At 52.8% G+C, this 19,633-nt stretch overlaps 5 protein-coding genes across 5 annotated transcripts; 2 read left to right on the top strand and 3 right to left on the bottom strand.

Annotated features, from left to right (window-relative positions):
* Window positions 1–3,184: 3,184 nt before the first annotated feature.
* NCS54_01099600 (Hypothetical protein) lies at window positions 3,185–4,850 on the top strand (the record flags this gene model as incomplete). Its single annotated transcript, XM_053156283.1, has 2 exons — window positions 3,185–3,437; window positions 3,487–4,850. The coding sequence occupies 2 exons, from the start codon at window positions 3,185–3,187 to the stop codon at window positions 4,848–4,850; spliced, it is 1,617 nt and encodes a 538-aa protein (XP_053012258.1).
* A 121-nt stretch (window positions 4,851–4,971) lies between these two features.
* On the bottom strand, window positions 4,972–8,695 carry NCS54_01099500 (PNPLA domain-containing protein; the record flags this gene model as incomplete). Its single annotated transcript, XM_053156282.1, has 5 exons — window positions 4,972–5,087; window positions 5,139–6,869; window positions 6,937–7,575; window positions 7,656–8,242; window positions 8,298–8,695. The coding sequence occupies 5 exons, from the start codon at window positions 8,693–8,695 to the stop codon at window positions 4,972–4,974; spliced, it is 3,471 nt and encodes a 1,156-aa protein (XP_053012257.1).
* Window positions 8,696–11,223: 2,528 nt separating this feature from the next.
* Window positions 11,224–14,968, bottom strand: NCS54_01099400 (Vegetative incompatibility protein HET-E-1; the record flags this gene model as incomplete). Its single annotated transcript, XM_053156281.1, has 2 exons — window positions 11,224–13,278; window positions 13,328–14,968. 2 exons carry the CDS (start codon window positions 14,966–14,968, stop codon window positions 11,224–11,226), a joined length of 3,696 nt encoding a protein of 1,231 aa, XP_053012256.1.
* A 1,619-nt stretch (window positions 14,969–16,587) lies between these two features.
* On the top strand, window positions 16,588–17,409 carry NCS54_01099300 (HeLo domain-containing protein; the record flags this gene model as incomplete). Its single annotated transcript, XM_053156280.1, has 1 exon — window positions 16,588–17,409. One exon carries the CDS (start codon window positions 16,588–16,590, stop codon window positions 17,407–17,409), a length of 822 nt encoding a protein of 273 aa, XP_053012255.1.
* Window positions 17,410–18,747: 1,338 nt separating this feature from the next.
* On the bottom strand, window positions 18,748–19,305 carry NCS54_01099200 (NACHT domain-containing protein; the record flags this gene model as incomplete). The annotated part of the gene is made up of 1 exon (XM_053156279.1): window positions 18,748–19,305. One exon carries the CDS (start codon window positions 19,303–19,305, stop codon window positions 18,748–18,750), a length of 558 nt encoding a protein of 185 aa, XP_053012254.1.
* Between the last annotated feature and the right edge of the window lie 328 nt (window positions 19,306–19,633).

Below are 19,633 nucleotides of genomic sequence, written 5' to 3'. Positions count from 1 at the left end.
TATTATATTTTTTCTTAGATATCTTAATTATTATCTAATAAATCTTTATATTATATTTAAGCTTATTATAAATATTATAATATTAAACCTTATATTATATTAACCTCCCTTAATTAGTATTTCCCAATAATTTAGCTATTATTTATATATTAATATGTATTTAATTAATTTATTATTCGTTTTTTATTATTATAACTTTTTTTTATTATTAGGTTTTTTTATTTTTTAATATTATTTAAATATGTTATTTACTTTTTAAAAGTCTTCATTTTTAATAATTAATAAAATAATTTAATATATAATTATTTTTATTTTTTTCTTAAGAGACCTTAGGGCTTTAAAAATTAATTTTAAAGAGTTATTTTAATATCTTTTAATTTATCTTTTGAGGTATTTAAATTAAGATCTAACCTTAAGTATAATCCTAAAGGTTTTTAAGACTTTAAAGGTCAAGGGCTTAATTCTTTCCTTAGTAAGTATTAAAATCTATAGCTATATATTAAGCTATAAGATTATAGTTTCTAAGTTAAAAGAAATAAAACTAATTTCTTTAAAAGCTTTTTTAATATTTGTTTTTATTATAATATTTTTATAGATAATATAAAAAATTAAAAACAAACTTAATTTTTAAAATATAAATTATAAAATATTTAATTAAATATTTTATTTTTTAATTATAAGTTTATTTTAATATATTAAAATACTTAATATTAAGAGATTAAAATAAATAAAATAAATAAAATATGATATAAAATAAAATATATTTTTTATAATATTTTTTATATTTAATAAATTAATAAATTTTATAATTATTAAATATTAAAAAATAATAAAAATTAATTAATTAATTAATTATATATTAATTAAAATATTTAAATTATTTAAAATTAGTTTTACTATTAATTTAATTATTTTAAATTAGTATAATTACTTAATTATTTAAGAAGTTATTTTTTTAATATTAATTAGTAAAATACTATTAATTTATATTAATAAGAATTACTATTAAATCTATTATTAAAATTATTATTATTTATATATTTATATAGGCTAAGATATATATATTATGTATTTAATTAGACAAGTTTAATTAATTAAACCTATAGACCTTTATTTACCTCTAAGTCTAGCACTAAGCCTTAATACTAATTCTTTTTAAGTTTATAAAACTTTAATACTAACTCTAAGAATTAATCCCTCTAAAACTTATGATATTAATAACTCTTATTTCCTAATATATTTATACCTATAGCTATATAATTAAATCTTAGCTAGCTATAATAAGACTTCTTTAATTTTTTTATTTAATAATATAAAACGTTTCTATACTTATTATAAGTATTATAACTTATACCTTATATTAAGTATTATCTTTTAAGTCCTTAAGGAATTTAATATCTTTATTAATAAGATATTTTCCTTTTTATAGCTCTTTTTTAAAAACCTTTAAGAAAAAAGGTTTTTTTTAAGGAAATTAAACCTTTTATTAGTATTATAACTAAGTAAAGAAAAACTAAGTAAAAAAAAAATAATATAACTAAAGATTATAAGTTTAATTAGTAATCGCGGAGTCGCTGCTGCTGCCTCCGGTTTAGCGGCACCGCCCAAACGGGCAAGGTACGCTCGCCGCACATGAGCCCGACCGCACATCACGTGACCGTCCCCTATATAATACGGCAACCTCCTCTGGCCCTGTGAACATGTATCTTTGACCTCTCTCTTCCCCCATGCTCCGCCCATTCGTATCCACCATCTCATCTCCTTTGCGAGCATTGCTGTCTTCAGCCCAGCGCCTCCCCCAATCCTGCCGCGTCATCGTTGTGCATCAGCATGAAGCTCTGTTCTCGTTGGGATTGACCGGCCATCGCGATGCTTTGCATCGTCCCCAACGCCAGTAGTCACCAGTCTACGATTCATGTTCCACACTATCCTCTGATGCTATTACCAGCTCTACCCTGCATCTCGTACGGCTTCCCTTCCCGTCCTCTTTTCGCGCAATCTAACAACGCCAACAGTGTAGAGACTATCCCCAGGTCGGGCCGCCTCACAGCGCTGCTTCTCAGGCAGTAGCAGAGCATCTCATGGCGGTGTTCGTCCTTGTGAGGCCTCCAACAGACGCCCAGCCAATAGCAAAAATGCCGCAGTGGCTCCCTAGCTACCCGTCCCCGAGGGCATGATGGCGTGGATGATGCCACTCCTCGGACGCAACTCTTGAAACCGGCAAGGAGTGTTCCCGAGCACTTCGACATGAGCCTGGCTCCGGGATTGGCTCCAGTGCGGACGAGGTGCATGACCACGACACGTCCGAGGCCCGAGTGTGCCATTTCCCTGTTCAGGGGCTGCCAAGACTACCGGCTACTTCAGGAGGGAGGAGGGGGGCGGAGACGGGGAGCTGGATGTTCCCTCTGTTACTGCGTGCTGGTCCCCGGTTCACCCGTTTCTGTGCCGCTCGTGATGGCTTGGCAAGCCTCAAGACGGGCGAAGGCAGCATGTGGAAAGGGATGACCGGGTCAAAGTGGGGGGACGGGGACGGGCGGACGGGCGCACTCCGGCGAGTTGTTGGTGTTGCACGCATGTCAATCTCGGCTGTCTCACAGTTGTGGGATCATGAGGCGTTTATGACGGCATTTGGAGCTCCTTGAGTCCTCTGAATGGTTCAAGAAGTTCGTGTATGGACGATCAACATGTACGACCGGGGCGTCGGGCTCCATCAGGGTCAGACGGAAGAGCTGATGCTGCCGGAAACTTCCCATCCGATGCCGTCTGACCAACCGGGTGCCGCACGCCGTGCGTCATCAGCCCAACAGCCATCACGACCTACCTCATCTGGCACCTCCGAGGACTCTGCCTTACCAGCCAGTGGCGTGGATCCCTGATAACGTGCGAGAAGATGAGGCGAGGAGGGAATCACTTGTCCAGCACAGCTGCACGGGCGGCCCGGCAGTGGAGTGATTGGCGCGAAGAAGAAGCGGTTACGTGTCTGCCTCCTCCGTCCAACTCACCCTGATCTCAGAAAACAAGGGAAGATAGCAGGAAGATACCGGGCTGGGCTCCTGCAGGCCAGGAGACTCGTGTGGCTCGGCTGCAAGCATATAAGCTATGCAATGCCCGCCCATCTTCCGTTTCATTGCACTGCCAGAATAAACCATTGTCTCTTGATTTCCAAACACACGGCAACTCCAGCATGACCAGCATGACATCGACATTTTCTGATGCCGAGCAACAGAAGTCGCGGCAGAGCTCGAGTCCCCCTCGTTCTCAAGCAGCCACCATATCGCTGTGCGATGACGAAGCACACTTGGCTCTAGGCGAATCCAAGGACGCCACCATTTGGATTTTCTCCGACTCTGAGACAGAAGACGAGGATGAAGAGGGTCAAGTTGTCGATGACTCGCAATCATCCACAACTACGGCGACTACCATCACGAGCCATTCTGGTAAGTTCCTTGCGGGCTTGCTTCTTCTACCCGGTCTAAGACCTGACAGCCTCTGCAGATACCAAGAGCACCAAACAGAGTCCACCTGGGTCAGAGGTCGTTGTTGATACGGATGCTACACCAGCAGTATCCTCGGCCTGGGCAGAAGACGACTCAAACACGGACCCTCCCGCTGGTCCTGAACTGAGTCAGCAATCTCTTTTCCAGTCGAACCGCTCGTCAGCTGGCAGCTATTCGGCTTGTATAGATGCCAGCCTTAACCTCTCGCCTGCCAGCCCCGAAAACCATCCATATCTGGTTGTGTCGGACCGACAACAGCTTGTCTCCGAATCCACCGAGCCCGCCAGCGAGCCGGGCATGACGACGATCGATGCCCTCTCGAATGAAGGTTCCTGTCGTGGGGGACAGAGCACTCCGGCGTCCCCTTCAATGAGCACGCACAGCACTGTTACCGCCACTGCTGGGGAGATGGCCCAGACGCTATTACACGGTAGCGAAGTATGTACGGGCACGTCGCCCGATGATGTCACCCCTGGAGACCGCAATTCATCTCTGGAAGCAGGGTTGTCACACGAACCGCATCAGGGACAAGACTTGGACGACGCAAGTTGCGGGTCCAGCGATGCGGAGTCTGAGGCCGTGGATGGTGGACCCGGATCACCGTTTGGGGCCCAGGCGTTTCCCCAGTTGCCGTTTCCGCGCCGTTCTCGTCGCAGATCCCCATATGCGCATGCAACGGCGCAAGAGGAGGACAGTGACGCAGATACTGAAGGCTCCAGCAGTGAGGATGGCCTCGACGATCCACAGAGTGTGCATGACGAGGATTACTGCCCTCGGCCCTCAACAGCTCAGGGACCCAGCTCTGGAGACGATTCTGATGACGAAGAACAGCATGGTCGCAAACGTCGCAGGGTATCTCGATCCGCTCACACCCGGAGCGCCCCCCAAAGACGACGGACAAGACGTACCGCAGCGTTGTTGAGAGGACGCCGAAGGTCTGCATGCGGCATAGACAGCCCCCCGTCGTTACAGGCAAGACCAACTGTCTCTGAGCGTCGATTCGAGGAATGGCCTCTCGGAAATGCTTCATTGAAGTGCGTCACTGAGGGCGACAAGAAAACCTTTCAAATTCAGTTTGAATGGACCCCTGGTTCACCCGATTCATGCCAGCGACATGCTGACAGATCCGAGTCACTCCCCAGAAAGAGCAGGGGACCGCCTAAGGCTTCGCTTTCAGCTACAAGATCGTCCGGTGGAAAGTGGACATTAGAGGAAGACGATATTGTGCGCAAGATGAGGCAAAACGGAGATTCTTGGGCCGAGATTCAGTGCGCTCTTCCACACCGTTCTCAGGGCACGATCCAAGTGCGGTACTCGACCAAGCTCAAATACCTGCCCAGTTCGGAGCGATAGGAGATTTTGTTTGGATGTTGAGGTATCAATAAAGAGACAAGCTATCTGCCTCCGAATTTCCAGAGTGACCAAATTTGGTCATGTACAGAGTGGAGTCTTGTGTGCCAAACATTGTCTCTTGTTACTGTTTTGACCTCTTGCGAAACGGGATGATGTTACGAAGTTTAGTCGATAGTCTTCCGATAACCTCTGTCCTACTAATTGGGTCATTCTTTCCAGGCTTGGTTGGTGCATTTCCTGTTGTCATTAGGCATTTGTACACAAAATCATGGCTGAGTGACCTCGTACCTCGGCTGGAGTACAAAAGTTGCAAGTTATGTGTAATAACATGCGTCTTAGGATGAGTTAGTCCAAGCGCCTTCTCGTACCCTTCTAGTGCTCGCTTGTACATCGCCTCGGCTTCTGGAAGCTTGCCCTGGTCCGCGTAGAGATTTCCCAAGTTGTTGACTGTGTTGAGAGTTGATGTGTGATCCCGTCTAAGCGCCTTCTCGTACCCTTCTAGCGCTCGCTTATACATCGCCTCGGCTTCTGGAAGCTTGCCCTGGTTCTTGTAGAGAATTCCCAAATTATTGACCGTGTCGAGAGTTAATATGTGATCCCGTCCAAGCGCCTTCTCCTTCCCTTCTAGTGCTCGCTTGTACATCGCCTCGGCTTCTGGAAGCTTGCCCTGGTCCGCGTAGAGATTTCCCAAGTTATTGACCGTGTCGAGAGTTGATGTGTGATCCCGTCCAAGCGCCTTCTCGTACCCTTCTAGTGCTCGCTTATACATCGCCTCGGCTTCTGGAAGCTTGCCCTGGTTCTTGTAGAGAATTCCCAAGTTGTTGACCGTGTCGAGAGTTGATGTGTGATCCCGTCCAAGCGCCTTCTCGCACCCTTCTAGCGCTCGCTTATACATCGCCTCGGCTTCTGGAAGCTTGCCCTGGTCCGCGTAGAGATTTCCCAAGTTATTGACCGTGTCGAGAGTTGATGTGTGATCCCGTCCAAGCGCCTTCTCGTACCCTTCTAGTGCTCGCTTATACATCGCCTCGGCTTCTGGAAGCTTGCCCTGGTTCTTGTAGAGAGCTCCCAAGTTGTTGACCGTACTGAGGGTCGATGTGTGATCCCGTCCAAGCGCCTTCTCGCACCCTTCTAGCGCTCGCTTATACATCGCCTCGGCTTCTGGAAGCTTGCCCTGGTTCTTGTAGAGATTTCCCAAGTTATTGACCGTGTCGAGAGTTGATGTGTGATCCCGTCCAAGCGCCTTCTCGTACCCTTCTAGCGCTCGCTTATACATCGCCTCGGCTTCTGGAAGCTTGCCCTGATCCGCGTAGAGAAGTCCCAGCATATGTAGTGAGTCTATCACCAACTTATCTCCGATATACCACCTGCTCACTGCCTTTTGTATCCATCTCCGCACTATTTCGGCGTGTGGAATCAGTTTCCGCTGCACCACCCAATACTCCCTCGTTTCATGCATCGGCACCGAATGCCCCACCACCGCGAGCGCCAGCCTAGGCCATTCGTTCTCCTGCAGCTGCCCGTCCAGGCATGATGCCCATCGGTGGACTACTGGGTGCATCGAGTAGCTGTCCTTCGATCCTTCCTCAGTTTCGATCATAGAGTACCGGAGCAGCACCCCGACTGCGTCAAGGAATCGCACCACGTTGCTACCCATCTCGCTGAGCCAGTTGGGCCACCGGTCTTGCAGTCCCCCGCCGTCCGCCGTCACTGCCAGCAGGCCATGCCACAGCTGCTTGTTGTCGAGGAAGGCCCAGAGCCGCAGTAGATTGGCAGCGTTGGTGCTCTGGCGCTCAATCTCCTTGAACGAAATAGTCCACGTTGTCCTGACGCTTCCTTGATTGTAGTCCACGAGTGGACGGCTCGATGCGTCGCAAGGGCCCATCAGCTCGGCCCACTGCTCATTGTAGATCCGCACATATGTCGCGACGTCAACACCCGTTTCCCTTAGATATGAGCCCGCCTGCGCCAGCGCCAGGGGCAGCCCGTGTAGCAGTTCTAGGAGGTCGTTGCAATCTGAGCCTGCGACAACCTAAGACTCAGCTACGATCGTATTGAAGTTGCAAAGAAGCAGGTCGTAAACACTCACCAAGTTCGCCGCCAAACCACTTTTCGAGTATGGCCCTGCCCAAGGCCGTGTTGACTTGACCTAACTTTCGAGACTTGCCGAGCTGTTCCAGACGGGCAAGTCGCGTCGTGATCAGCACCGACCCATGATCACCTGGTAGGTACCGCCTCGGATCGTAGGCGCCCGTTCCAGCTTCTTGACCGATCCAATCTTGGTCGACGTTGTCAAAGATCAATAGCCAGTCGCTGTTGTCGGGCCGCTCAAGCCACTTCATCACATTCGTCACGGCGTCGTCGAGTTCGTCCTGGCCGTGGGCGTGACTATCGGCCCAGCGTCGGCTGGTTCCGGGAACCTGGCCTTCGGGGATCTTGGCGATGCAGCCGGCGATGCTTCGCTTGAGTTGGTCCTCCGATCTGCCGTCGAGCCAGAAGACCGAGCTGAATGCGGCCTGGTGGCGTCGGGCGAAATCAATGGACAGCTGCGTCTTTCCCACACCGCCAAGTCCGAAAAGGACGAATATTTTCCTACTCGTCTGTCGGGCATGTGATCGCTGCGGGAGGAGGCACTTCTCCAGTTCAGCCGTGTCAGACGGCCTAGCGACGAACTTATCCGATGCGGGGACGCCGTCCAGGCTGAAGGGTGTCCTGAAGGGGCCAAAGTCTTGGAACGGTTGATTAGTGATGCTACGATGGGCAGACTGGAACGTTGTATATTAGTCTGCATTGCTAGGGGTGACTAACATTGCTTTCGCGCAAGGCCGTTGGCACACGCCTTCATCTGTCTAAACACATCCTGCGACGCGACATACCGTCCAGTCGCCGCCGCAATCTCGCGCTGCTTCCTTGACTCCTCCAAGCCGACATCCTCGAGACCGCGAGAAACGTTGAAGCGGTAGTAGCGGCCTTCGTCGTCGAGGCTGGACTTGTCGCGACGAAACTGCTCCGCAGTCTTCTCTGTTTCCGTCGCGAGGCTTGTCAGCGTGGCCCCGATGCCCAGGACGTCATCGCGCACGGGCTTGAGCGCGGCTACGCCCGTCCCGATTGACACCAGGCACCGAAGACGGCTCCGCAACTGGTCGTCGCCCCAAACGTCCTGGGCTTGGGTCCAGAGCGTGTAGACAGGGTTGTTGGCTCCCAGGGCGCCGTCGACGAACTGCTCTTGGTAGGGCCCGATGGCAATCGGATCGAAGAAAGTGGTGGCGGCAGACGTCGCCCGGCAGGCTTGCCAGATCGTGGTGGAGTCGTACAGGTGAGCAACCCCGCGGGCGGGGCGGTAGCTCGTCAGGCACACCGTGTCTCCTGTCTCCTTGCTCGTTGCGCACACGAGGCTTTGGTTTGGTTAGCCGTGCTGGAACATTAATCGGAAGGATACTGTAAGCATACACTTTGCAGGCACCGTCGGAGGAATCTTTGAGAAGGGCGTCCTTGCTGTGACCGATGTCCGCCAGGGTCTGTTTGACGGCCTGCTCGAGCGCCGCGCTGTCGAACCTCCCCTGCAGTTGGCCATTGATCTTGACTCTGTGGCTCTTCTTCTCAAACACCTTGTTGGATAGCGACGTGTAGGCAGCGATGCACTCGTCGACAGTCATTCGGAGTCGGCCTAGCATGATGGCGATCAAGCCGCCGGTGCTGGTGCCAGCGATCATGTCGAAGTAATCGCATGGCTTGGGCGGGGCGTCAGGGTCGATGGTAGACATGAGGTTTTGCAGAATCATCAGAGACGACAGGCCGCGAACACCGCCGCCATCGAGGGCGAGAAGTCGAATATCGTGGCCGGGCATCGCTGTGGTCGTAATGAGCCATCCGATGTTGTAGGTAGAGAAGGACACCGGCTACGGTAAGGAATCGACACAGAGGCAATGTCGCTGCAAAGACCTTAAGGAGGCGCCTCAGGCCTTTGCCTGATTACGGAGTGGGGGACGGGCGAAGGCGCCGCTTCAGCCGCTGCAAGGCAGACCATGATGGCAACCGCCCTACCAAGCGAGCTGGAACCAACCACCGTGATACAGCAGGAACGGATCGACGCCTACCCAATCGCGACACTCGGACATCGGCCAGGATGCGCGACGGCAATTGGGATACTGCCCTAACACCAGACACAGTCGGGCTGCAATCCAACAGACAGTCTGTGGCTTGCTGAGAGATCACGCTGACTGGGCGCCAGCCACGGCGCAAACGGTCATGGCCCGTCATACCTCCCAAAGCCCGCGGAAACGTCTGTGCAGCGCCTTGGTGTTATGTCGAGGTGTCGGAACTGGGCACCATCTTCACAGAGAGGCCACCTTGGCCTTGTTGCGCGATATGACGATATCAGCGAGATGGCTTCTGCTCCGATGGATGAGTCGGGACCACGATGGAGTGTCACGACGGACAACTTGGGCAGCATCTTTGCGGGATTTGCGTGCGGGGAGGCCTCAGCAGCTGAAAAGGACCCCTGTAGCTAGGCGCAACTTTGAGTTGTCCAATAGGATTGCCGAGTAATGGGATGTGCTGCTGCGCCAGGTCAATCGCAGGGCTCTACCGTGTTGGAGGCGGAAAGTGCAAGGCAAAGCAAGTGAGGAAAGAGGTAAGAACAAGCTGGCGCAATTTGACTTTTTGTGTGCACGGCCGGTTGTCAGATCATGCCGGGCGGGTAGCTTACCCTGGCCATCCACAAGACGGGGTTCAAGGAGGTTGTGCCAAAGAAGGAGCACTAGTTGCTTATCGACTTCCTCTAATCGGTATTGCCTCCCCGGCTATCCCATAATTAGCATAGCGGCCGCCAGTAGTATGGCAGTTGCCAGTCGTAAATGCGGGTTCACCCGTTACCTCGGCGTCGATATCGGCAATTAGCCGACTCTCCACACTTTGATGTGGGGCATGGAGCGTTGTGGATGCGTTGCTAATTCAGGAGACTGGGTATGATCCACGCAGACCATGGAAAACGTGAAGCTGATGTTTGGTTAAAATATGGACAAGAGCTGATTGACAGGAGATAATGACGCAAAAAATTGGCCTACACTGGTCGTCGGAAGGGCAAATGGCGTGCTGGCCTCTGACGCCAAAGATGCTGTTCCTAGATAAGCGAGCCCCGGCAGGACGTTGCCCGGCGGTGGAGTATTGGAGGCACAGTGTCGCGACTTTGGCGGATATGTCGATGATGGCGATGGCACTTGCAGCGAGTCCTACCGCCGCGGCCATGGCAAACGACGATATTCTGACGGTTGGGGAAGCGGTTTCGGAGGTGGTTTAGGTTGCGGATCAGTAGCCCGACACGAGAGTGTGTGTGGAGGAGGAGGGAGGGGCTCTGTTAATGGGTACTACGGTGAATGCCGAACCAGGCTGTGGTGTGGCGGAGTCGGGCTAAGGTATCCACCGAGTAGACGAACGCACTTCACGCATCTCGAGCCTCAGAATTGGGGCTGGCCAGGTGTCGAGACTCCGGGCTGGCCACTTGTCTATTTTAAGCGGCCGCTGGGTGCCGAAATTAGTTCGCTCCTGACATAAGCAAGCGACACCCAACTCCTCCTCTGCATCAAGCGGTTCCGATGGCACCCCGCGCTTTATATATTCCGGGCTACCCAGATGCGATGATGATGGGTGCGACCGTTCTATTCCCGGCAACGGCTTTCCCCGCCCACGAAACCACCACATGCGTTTACTACACAGACACAAGAGATTTTGTCCTCGTTCGGAGAACCGTCGAATCCAGTTGCCAATCGTGAACTTGAATGAGACTACGTTTTAATTCCAGTTTGAGTGGCCCCTTTGCACAAATCATCCGCATGCCACCAGTGTGATCCCCGATTTATGGCGCTCGGTCGCGGCGAACAAAACAACCAAGCGAGCTCCAGCCAGACGGGCAAAGTAGTCAGCCGATGAAGATAACTTCCTCATATAACTAAAAGAAGAGGAGCAGCTTGGGTGGGCAGAGATTCGTCAGCGTTTTGCTCAACGTTTCCCCGAACGAGGCGGCTCGGGTGTGTAAGTACACTACTGTACGAATCTTAAGGATCGTGGAAGAACTTAATATCATTGTACTTTTCTGAGTCGGGGACTTTGAGACGGGGGGAATGTACCTTACACAAGTCAAGGAGTGTCAAGAAGTGCTGTAATATATATTGTTCCTTCATGTCCCTGGTCACATGGATGCACGATTGCTTCGAGTTGTCAGCCTGGATGGCATATATGCCTCGGTTCTACACCTGAGACTGTAATCCGTAGCTTGATGCTCATAGTAGAGGTCATTTCGTTTGGCCCAATAGAACATCGATGGGGTGTGATATAGGCACCCCGATGAACTGCTCCGTCCCAGGAAGGTCAGGTGCAGCTACGAAAACTTCATCACCAGTACACGACCTGAACGACAGCCGATAGCGACCGTTGATCCCACCACAGCCGATTCCATCACTCGATACTCCGGAGGCAACCAAAGCATCCCCTTTCCATCTTTTACAACCCATACACCGTCGGTGCTTATACCCCAGCCAGAGTGGCGAACGCCCGGCAAGGGTACGTCAGGCGATTGATTATCGATGGCAGGCGGTAGAGCGGGGAGATCCAGGTTCAGAAGTCCAATGTCGGTAGAGAGAGAGTTTGTCATCAGATCGAATGAAAGGTGGGTAATTGGCCGGCCAGCCTCGAGTGTCTGCAGGCACGCTCCCGTCGCCGCATCCCAGACCTTAACCGTCCTATCGCCCGAGCCTGAGGCGAGCCGCTGGCCATCCGCCGAGAAGGCCACCGAGGTCACCCGGCCACCATGGCCCTCGAGCGTCTGCACGCACGCGCCCGTTGCCGCGTCCCAGACCTTCACCGTGTTATCGATCGAGCCTGAGGCGAGCCGCTGGCCATCCGCCGAGAAGGCCACCGAGTTCACCGAGTCGTTATGGCCCTTGAGCGTCTGCAAGCACGCGCCCGTTGCCGCATCCCAGACCTTAACCGTCCAATCGATCGAGCCTGAGGCGAGCCGCTGGTCATCCGCCGAGAAGGCCACCGAGGTCACCCAATCGCTATGGCCCTCGAGCGTCTGCAAGCACGCGCCCGTTGCCGCATCCCAGACCTTAACCGTCCAATCGATCGAGCCTGAGGCGAGCCGCTGGCCATCCGCCGAGAAGGCTACTGAGGTCACCCAATCGCTATGGCCCTCGAGCGTTTGCACGCACGCGCCCGTTGCCGCGTCCCAGACCTTAACCGCCCTATCGCCCGAGCCTGAGGCGAGCCGCTGGCCATCCGTCGAGAAGGCCACCGAGGTCACCCGGCCACCATGGCCCTCGAGCGTCTGCACGCACGCGCCCGTTGCCGCGTCCCAGACCTTCACCGTGTTATCGATCGAGCCTGAGGCGAGCCGCTGGCCATCCGCCGAGAAGGCCACCGAGTTCACCGAGTCGTTATGGCCCTTGAGCGTCTGCACGCACGCGCCCGTTGCCGCGTCCCAGACCTTCACCGTGTTATCGATCGAGCCTGAGGCGAGCCGCTGGCCATCCGCCGAGAAGGCCACCGAGGTCACCGTATTGCCATGGCTCTTAAGAGTCTCTACGCACGCGCCCGTTGCCGCATCCCAGACCATAACCGTCCTGTCGCGCGAGCCCGAGGCGAGCCGCTGGCCATCCGCCGAGAAGGCCACCGAGGTCACCCAATCACTAAGGCCCTTAAGCGTTTGCACGCACGCGCCCGTTGCCGCATCCCAGACCTTAACCGCCCTATCGCGCGAACCTGAGGCGAGCCGCTGGCCATCCGTCGAGAAGGCCACCGAGGTCACCCAATCGCTATGGCCCTCGAGCGTCTGCAAGCACGCGCCCGTTGCCGCATCCCAGACCTTAACCGTCCTATCGCCCGAGCCCGAGGCGAGCCGCTGGCCATCCGCCGAGAAGGCCACTGAGTCCACCCAACCGCTATGGCCCTCGAGCGTCCGTACGCACGCGCCCGTTGCCGCATCCCAGACCTTAACCGTCCAATCGATCGAGCCTGAGGCGAGCCGCTGGTCATCCGCCGAGAAGGCCACCGAGGTCACCCAACCGCCATGGCCCTCGAGCGTCCGTATGCACGCGCCCGTTGCCGCATCCCAGACCTTAACCGTCCTATCGCCCGAGCCCGAGGCGAGCCGCTGGCCATCCGCCGAGAAGGCCACTGAGTTCACCGATTCGTCATGGCCCTCGAGCGTCTGCAGGCATGCATTCCAGTCTGATTCCACGCTCGGCTTTAGCGTGATCCAGTTCAGCTCTTCTTTTTCGAAGACTTCTCTGACCAGGCTGCGGGTGGGACTAAACACGAGTGCTGATGCATAGACCTGTAATGGAGCAATCTCGATGGCCCGCTTGTGGGAAAGAATAAAGCGGCGCGCGTCTCGAAACAGTTCCGTTAGTTGTCGCACTTCCTTGGTTTTCCGCTAACAGGTTAGACGTCTCCAGTTTGTACATGAATGGACAATAACTCACTACTAAAGCTTCGAGCTTCTGCACTGCCATGACTCCCTCCGACATACTGCGTAACAGACTGAGAGATTCTAACCAATATAGATACTTCTTTCGAAGGAAGCTGTGAACGATCTCCGCGTCCTGTAGGTCCTTGTCACTCATCCTCGCGCAGGGTTCCGAGTCATCGAGATGGTCTACCCAGAAGACGCAGGAATATCGTATCGAAGCCAATGGGTCAGGGTTGGGCGGTGAGACCTGATCGATGGAAAACCCCGGGCCGCCCAGTTCATAAACGTCACGTTCGAGTGCCTCTGAGAGAGCCTTTAGCGACCTCAAGAAGATGGCATGGTGCTGGTGCGCGGCGCCAGAGGGTAGGATTTGGTCGGATGCCTTGCTAAGCAGGAAATCCTTGGCTGATTGATGCACAAAGTAGATAACACCTTCTCGAAGAGTCAGGAAAGAACCGCAGGACCTAATTATTTGTGGCAGGTCATTGTAGTCGTCCTCCTCGAGCGACTCAACAAGAACCTTCAATTCCTCCAGGGTGATAGGTCGGTATACGACCGAAGCAATAGCCAGTATCTCCTTCAAAATGCCTGCATCATTCGAATCAGAGATTTGGTCCATCATTCGCTTGTAGAGGGGATCAAGTCCTGGTGGGAATGACTTCAACTTGGAGAGCGTGTGCCGTTTTCGGACCACCTTGGTATCTGCAAGCTCTTGGCAGACCAAGGCGACCCAGAGAAAGGTACCGTCAGCATTAGAGGTTAAGTGGCTCTCGACGGCATCCCTTGTTTCCCTGTCGTATTTCTTATAGCGTGCTAATCGATCCACCTTGTGTCCAATGTAAGTGTCGACAGCCTTGGAGATTAAGTCCTTGTTCAACTCGAGGTGCAGCCTGACTTTCTGCTCCGCATTGTCCAGTTTCTCCTCGATGTCCGGCCAGTTACGACTAGAGACGATCCACTTGACGCGAGAAGGCTTGGTCACGAAGTCGAGAAGCTGGTGTCGATTTGTTTCGCATTCGTCGAGGGCATCAATGATGAGGACCGCACCATTCAAACTCGGGTCTTGCAGCATACCGCTGAGGATGCCGGACAGAGCGAAGAACGCATTCTCACCCTCGAAGAGTTTGGGGCCGGAGTGTTCGTACTTCTCGCGCAGATTAGATGTAAGCGACGGCCGTTGAGCGGCGAGGAGGAAGATCAGGCCCCTTAGCACCGCGGTCGCGTTATTCAGGTTTGAGTCGGTGGCCTGGCAGAAGAAGTATGAGAGGACGGTGGCATGGGAAGTCGATTGGTCAGCCTGCTTGAGCTGAGCAACCTGTCGCTCCAGTTCGTCGACGATGCCGATCAGCAGCATGGTTTTTCCCTTACCCGGGTCGCCTTTGATCCAGAGCAGCCGGCTGTGGTCGTCGTCGCGCCATCGTCGGTAATCGGAGTGGTCGAGGATCCATTTGTACGAGCCCTCCAGCAGACCGCCCTTGGTGTCCTTGATTCGCTCCTTGTCGTCGAAGGGGTTAGTCAAGAGCAGGTCGTTCAGGCACCTGTCCCTTGCCTCCTTGAGGTTGAAAATAATGTCCCCGATCGTCCCTTCATTGACTCCTAGTTGAAAACCCTCATTGCCGTTTCCTGGAAAGCTTACGGTGTTGTGTGTCACCATTCTCGAACGCCTGGCGTCGAGCATTGCAGCCGCGGGGCGATAGGAGACTGTCGCGCGTAGCGGTGGGCTAGACGGTATGGACTGATGCTCCTCCTCAAACAATCGTCCGCATTAGAGTCACGTCGGCTGGTAAATGCATGTCCTGGAATTGCGTCTTTGGAATTTGATGAAGCCACATCAACAGGCTGGCAATCCCGGTCGGACAGCGTCGCTTCGTCACGAACAGAGCCTGACTCCGGGTTTATTTTTTGGCCCATGGCCAGGTGGGACGGCCGAAAGGGTGGGGAGACTTTGTCTCTGGTCTGGGTCTCCCTGAGGAAGGGAGCCATCCGGCCAATGATGAGAACAGGAGGCGGAACAGCCACGCCATTGTGCCCTGATTAGCTCGCGTGGAATTGGGATGGGCAGTGGAGGGAGCAGCGCTAATCGCGGGCCACATCCAAATGTAACCGCGGCCCCGAATTTCCGTACCTACCCATGTCGCAATTCAAGCTGGATATCACTCTTCTCAATACCAGACTGCGACGGGCCGTCTTCCTAGTCCTTCGAAAGGCCACCCAATTTTGGTTAAGGTTCGGCACGAACCGCAGTGCACCAGACCGCCGTGAACAAGACTTCTACAGCTGTTGTAGTATTTCGATACGTGCTCCTTGAACGCGTGTTTCGAGACACAGAGGCCAACTCCGATGCGTGTACATCCTGCCTCACTCCTTGGCGGCTGACGTGCTCGTATGTACCTTCAGCTGCTCAATTACAGCCACCTTTCGTGGTTTTTATTTGTATTTAATTGGCCGCTGGGAATGCGATCCGGCGACCAGGCGACAGGTCGGCGGTGGCTGGCTGAGTTCGGCAAGTATCTGCATATCAGCCGCATCTTTTGGTGATGACTGAGCCAGTTGCCAGTCACCTAACGCGCGGGATGCATTGACGAGGGGCTTCCCTGGGATGGCGCACTGACCCTTTGGCCCCGCCAGATTGTCAACCCTGATAAGGGAAAGGACGGCAAACATCCTTGCGTGCCTTGCGTGATTTGCGTGCGGGGAGGCCTCAGCAGCTGAGAAAGACCCTTGTAGCAAAGCGCGGCCTGGGAGTCCGATCAGATCGCCGAACAATGGGATGTGCAGCTGCGCCAGGTCAATCGCGGGGCTCCTTCAATAGCTTGAGAGGCCGAGATGCAGGCCGAGACGCAGGCCGAGACGGCTTGTTGAGATGCAAGAACAAAACACGGCTAACAGAAACGGTTAGATTTCTTGCTGCCTTCTGCCCCTCATCAGTTGAATGGCTGTTTTTGCCAAGCCCCCTCAATGGTGTTGCGACTGCATGAGCTGAAAGGCAGGGAGGGTGAGGAGGGCTATTCTTGACATTCTATTGGCTCTATCGACGGGATAGCGGCTCAGTCCCTGCCGGTGTGCTTACCTTGCAATTCCCCGCTGCCTCAGTTTATTTGAGAGCAAACCGCGAGACGGGACTTGGCACACTCGACACACTCGGCACACTCCAAGGCTGTTATTTGGGATCTTGCAGGACAGATATATGCCTCAGGCGCTCTCCCCCATCTACCAGGAATCTACCCTACTCGTTACTAAACTACTTCAAGCAAAGCCAACGACTTTACGAGTATGGCGGACGTTGTTTCAAGCGTTACCTCTCTGTTTTCCACTGCCCTCCAAGCATTCGAGTTCATACAGGTGGCCCGAACCTTTGAGAATGAAGCAGGCATATACCAATCAAAGCTCGCCATCATCCAGCTCAGATTGTCGCGATGGGGCGAAGCCATCGGACTCGACCCTGATCATGAAGCTAAACCAGCCGAAGCGACTTTGAAGAATGGCCAGCCCTCCCTCGCCATCAATACAGACGCAGAAGCTGTTGAAGAGATCCTGGACAACATCAATCGAGCTCTAAAGAATGCTAAGAGAGAGTCGGCGAACTGGAAGCCCACTGGGGATGGCATGGGCTTGGATGATGACGACGACGACCTCCAGCCAAGGTACAAGCGCCTCAAGACCAAGATCCGCGACATTGTCGCGAAGAGATGTCGCCAAATCACGACTGGCGCTCGCGGCGCCAAATGGGCTCTGTACAAGAAGGAACAATGTGAAGCTCTCACGACCCAGCTCTTGGAGCTGATCGAACAGCTCGAGAATACCGTCCAGTCGGAGGGCAAGCTCGACGAGCTCAGCCAGAGTGAGTCCAAGGTCCTTGGCGAGAACCTCAAGACCCTTCTCGAGGCCGTGGGAGACGTCGATCCTCTCCTCAAGGCGGCTGCTTCGGAGACGTTAAGGGACAAGGCGGAGACGAACAACATCACCATTGGAGCGACCACCAACTACGGCCTCCAGATGGGTATCAACCGGGGCGAGATGAAGGGCCTTACTTTTGGCACTGGCAACACCGTTAGTCACCAGTGGCACGGGCCGAGTCACCCTCACCAGGGTTAACTTAAGAGGGGATCTTGTGCGCAAACCAGACAATTCTGAATAGTCTGAAGGCTTATCTCCTAGTACCTATAACATTAAGTCATGGGGTTACCTCAGATGTGTGTATCCGCCAGTTCCAATAGTTTTATAATACGGTCACAGGTCGTTTCACGGACCGCAATGACTTAGCGTACCTTTACCGTAAGATCTCGCGAAATTCGAACAAAACTAAGTTCAACTAATGCAAGTTAATGCAGGCTAATGCAAGCCAGCTGGCCATGCTATCGAATCAGCTTACAGTAATTGATGAGTCAGATCTTTTGGAAATAACCGGAAAGAAGTTAGCCAATTAGATTAAGAGGTAAGGCGGCTAAGAGTGGAAATATAAGGACGCCACTTTGTTCGAATTTCGCGAGATCTTACGGTATATCAACGTCGCCTCCGCACATGATGCACAGCCATTCACCCCGTGTCAGGAGACAGTCGGGAATCCAACCGATTGTCCACGTCAGCGAGGGACCAGAAGACGGTTTATCCTTTATGCCTCATGTGAACCATCTCAACCCATCATGTACCCTGCAGGGAGCCCTTTACGTTGCATGAATAAATACGGTTGTGACTGAGAAGGCGCGTCGCGTCGCCGTGGTCGGATCACGGCATAAAATGTCAGCCTTCGTAAGGGAAGCCTTGGCTACGCATCATGCGTTCAGCTCAATACAATGGAGGCAGCTTCGCCCAGGCTAGCTCATGCGGCATGGTGCGACACGAATGGCAAATACGAAACCTGCGTCTTATGTCATGGGATCTTGTCGCGACCTCGGCGACGGATGCTTAAATTGACGGCCCCATGAATATCCATCAACTACCGACACCCGGCCAGTACCCTGCTTGCCTAGCGCAGGGGTCAGAGCTTCAGGGCAGTGATTGGTTCGCTTGGCTTACCGAACCCATGAGACTGCAAAATGCCTTAGTAAGATGACGGTAGTGGCGACAGGCTGTTCGATCTTTAACGGAACATCGCACTGGGCGGGATGAGCCGGTTTACGCCTAAAGGTAGCACGGCAACGGCACGCCCAGCTTTCTAAAGAAAGGAAAGTCTCTGAGCACGGACCTCGCTGTGACTAGTGTGGCTTCTTAACGATGTGTTTTGGCTGTGACAGGACTGTGGTGATCTACCCCACCTTGTCATGGATGCTTGCTGCTGTCACGTGCCATCAAGTATGGTTGCTTACTCTTTGACGACCCGCTTTTCGCGATACGCCTGCTCCGTGCCTCTGTTTCGACCTGATGGACCCCACCGCTCTTTCTTCGGTTGGGAAAGATGATCATATACACCTCTAGTCCAAGGTAGACGCCTACTCAGGCGACAACGGCTTCCGGAGCCGCATGAACCGCCTTGTCCACTATTCCTCTCACAGTTTGCACTACTTGCAAGCCTTCATCGATGCCTCGCTTGATGGACGCTTGCTTCTGCGTCCGGTCCAGTCCTTCGTGGACCAACTGCTGCATTTGGCGGCATCGTGTCTCCCGAGTCCGCCCTATCTCGTTTTCCACCGGTTCGCAGGCAATAGAGCTCAAGTCATTTCGATGAAGCCCGGCGGATAGGATCTTCTCGTACGCTTCGACAAGCTGAGGCTCGCTCGCTTTAAGCAGGCTCGCTCGCTTAAGCCCATCATAGGCCTCGTCCCAAAGTCGCTCTTGTAGCCTCGGCAGCGACGAGGCGTCGGAAACCATCGAGGTAGGTGGACAAGTCGCTAGCTGAGATGTCGGTCGAGTAGCTAGTTGGGATGCAGGTCGAGACGGTGTTGGCGAAGGTGTTGGTGCTGGTGGTGAAAGTGCCGAGGCAGGTTCTTGGGCAGCAGCTTGCCGTGGCCTTCTGACCTTGGATTTGACTCTCCCAAACAAACTAGGCGCCATCTTCGCGGAGAGGGAACGTTGGCCTTGTTATGCGACATGACGGTATCAGCGAGATGACTTCTCCGATCGATGAGTCGGGACGGCCATGGATTGCCATCACTGACGAGGCGGGACAACGCAACATCTTTGCGGGATATGCGTGCGGGGAGGCCTCAGCAGCTGAAAAGGACCCCTGTAGCTAGGCGCAGCTTGTGAGGCCAATAGGGCTGCTGAGTGATGGGGTGTGCAGCTGCACCAGGTCAATTGCAGGGCTCTGTTGTGTTGGGAGTGGAAAGTGCAAAGCCAAGCAGGTGAGGGGAGGCAAGAGCAGGCTGGCACCACTTGACCT

The sequence above is a fragment of the Fusarium falciforme genome, chromosome 9, assembly GCF_026873545.1.
Source record: "Fusarium falciforme chromosome 9, complete sequence".
In the NCBI taxonomy this organism is placed as follows: domain Eukaryota; kingdom Fungi; phylum Ascomycota; class Sordariomycetes; order Hypocreales; family Nectriaceae; genus Fusarium; species Fusarium falciforme.
The sequence above is the reverse complement of the archived record's forward strand: the minus strand, read 5'-3'. Positions and strand labels throughout refer to the sequence as shown.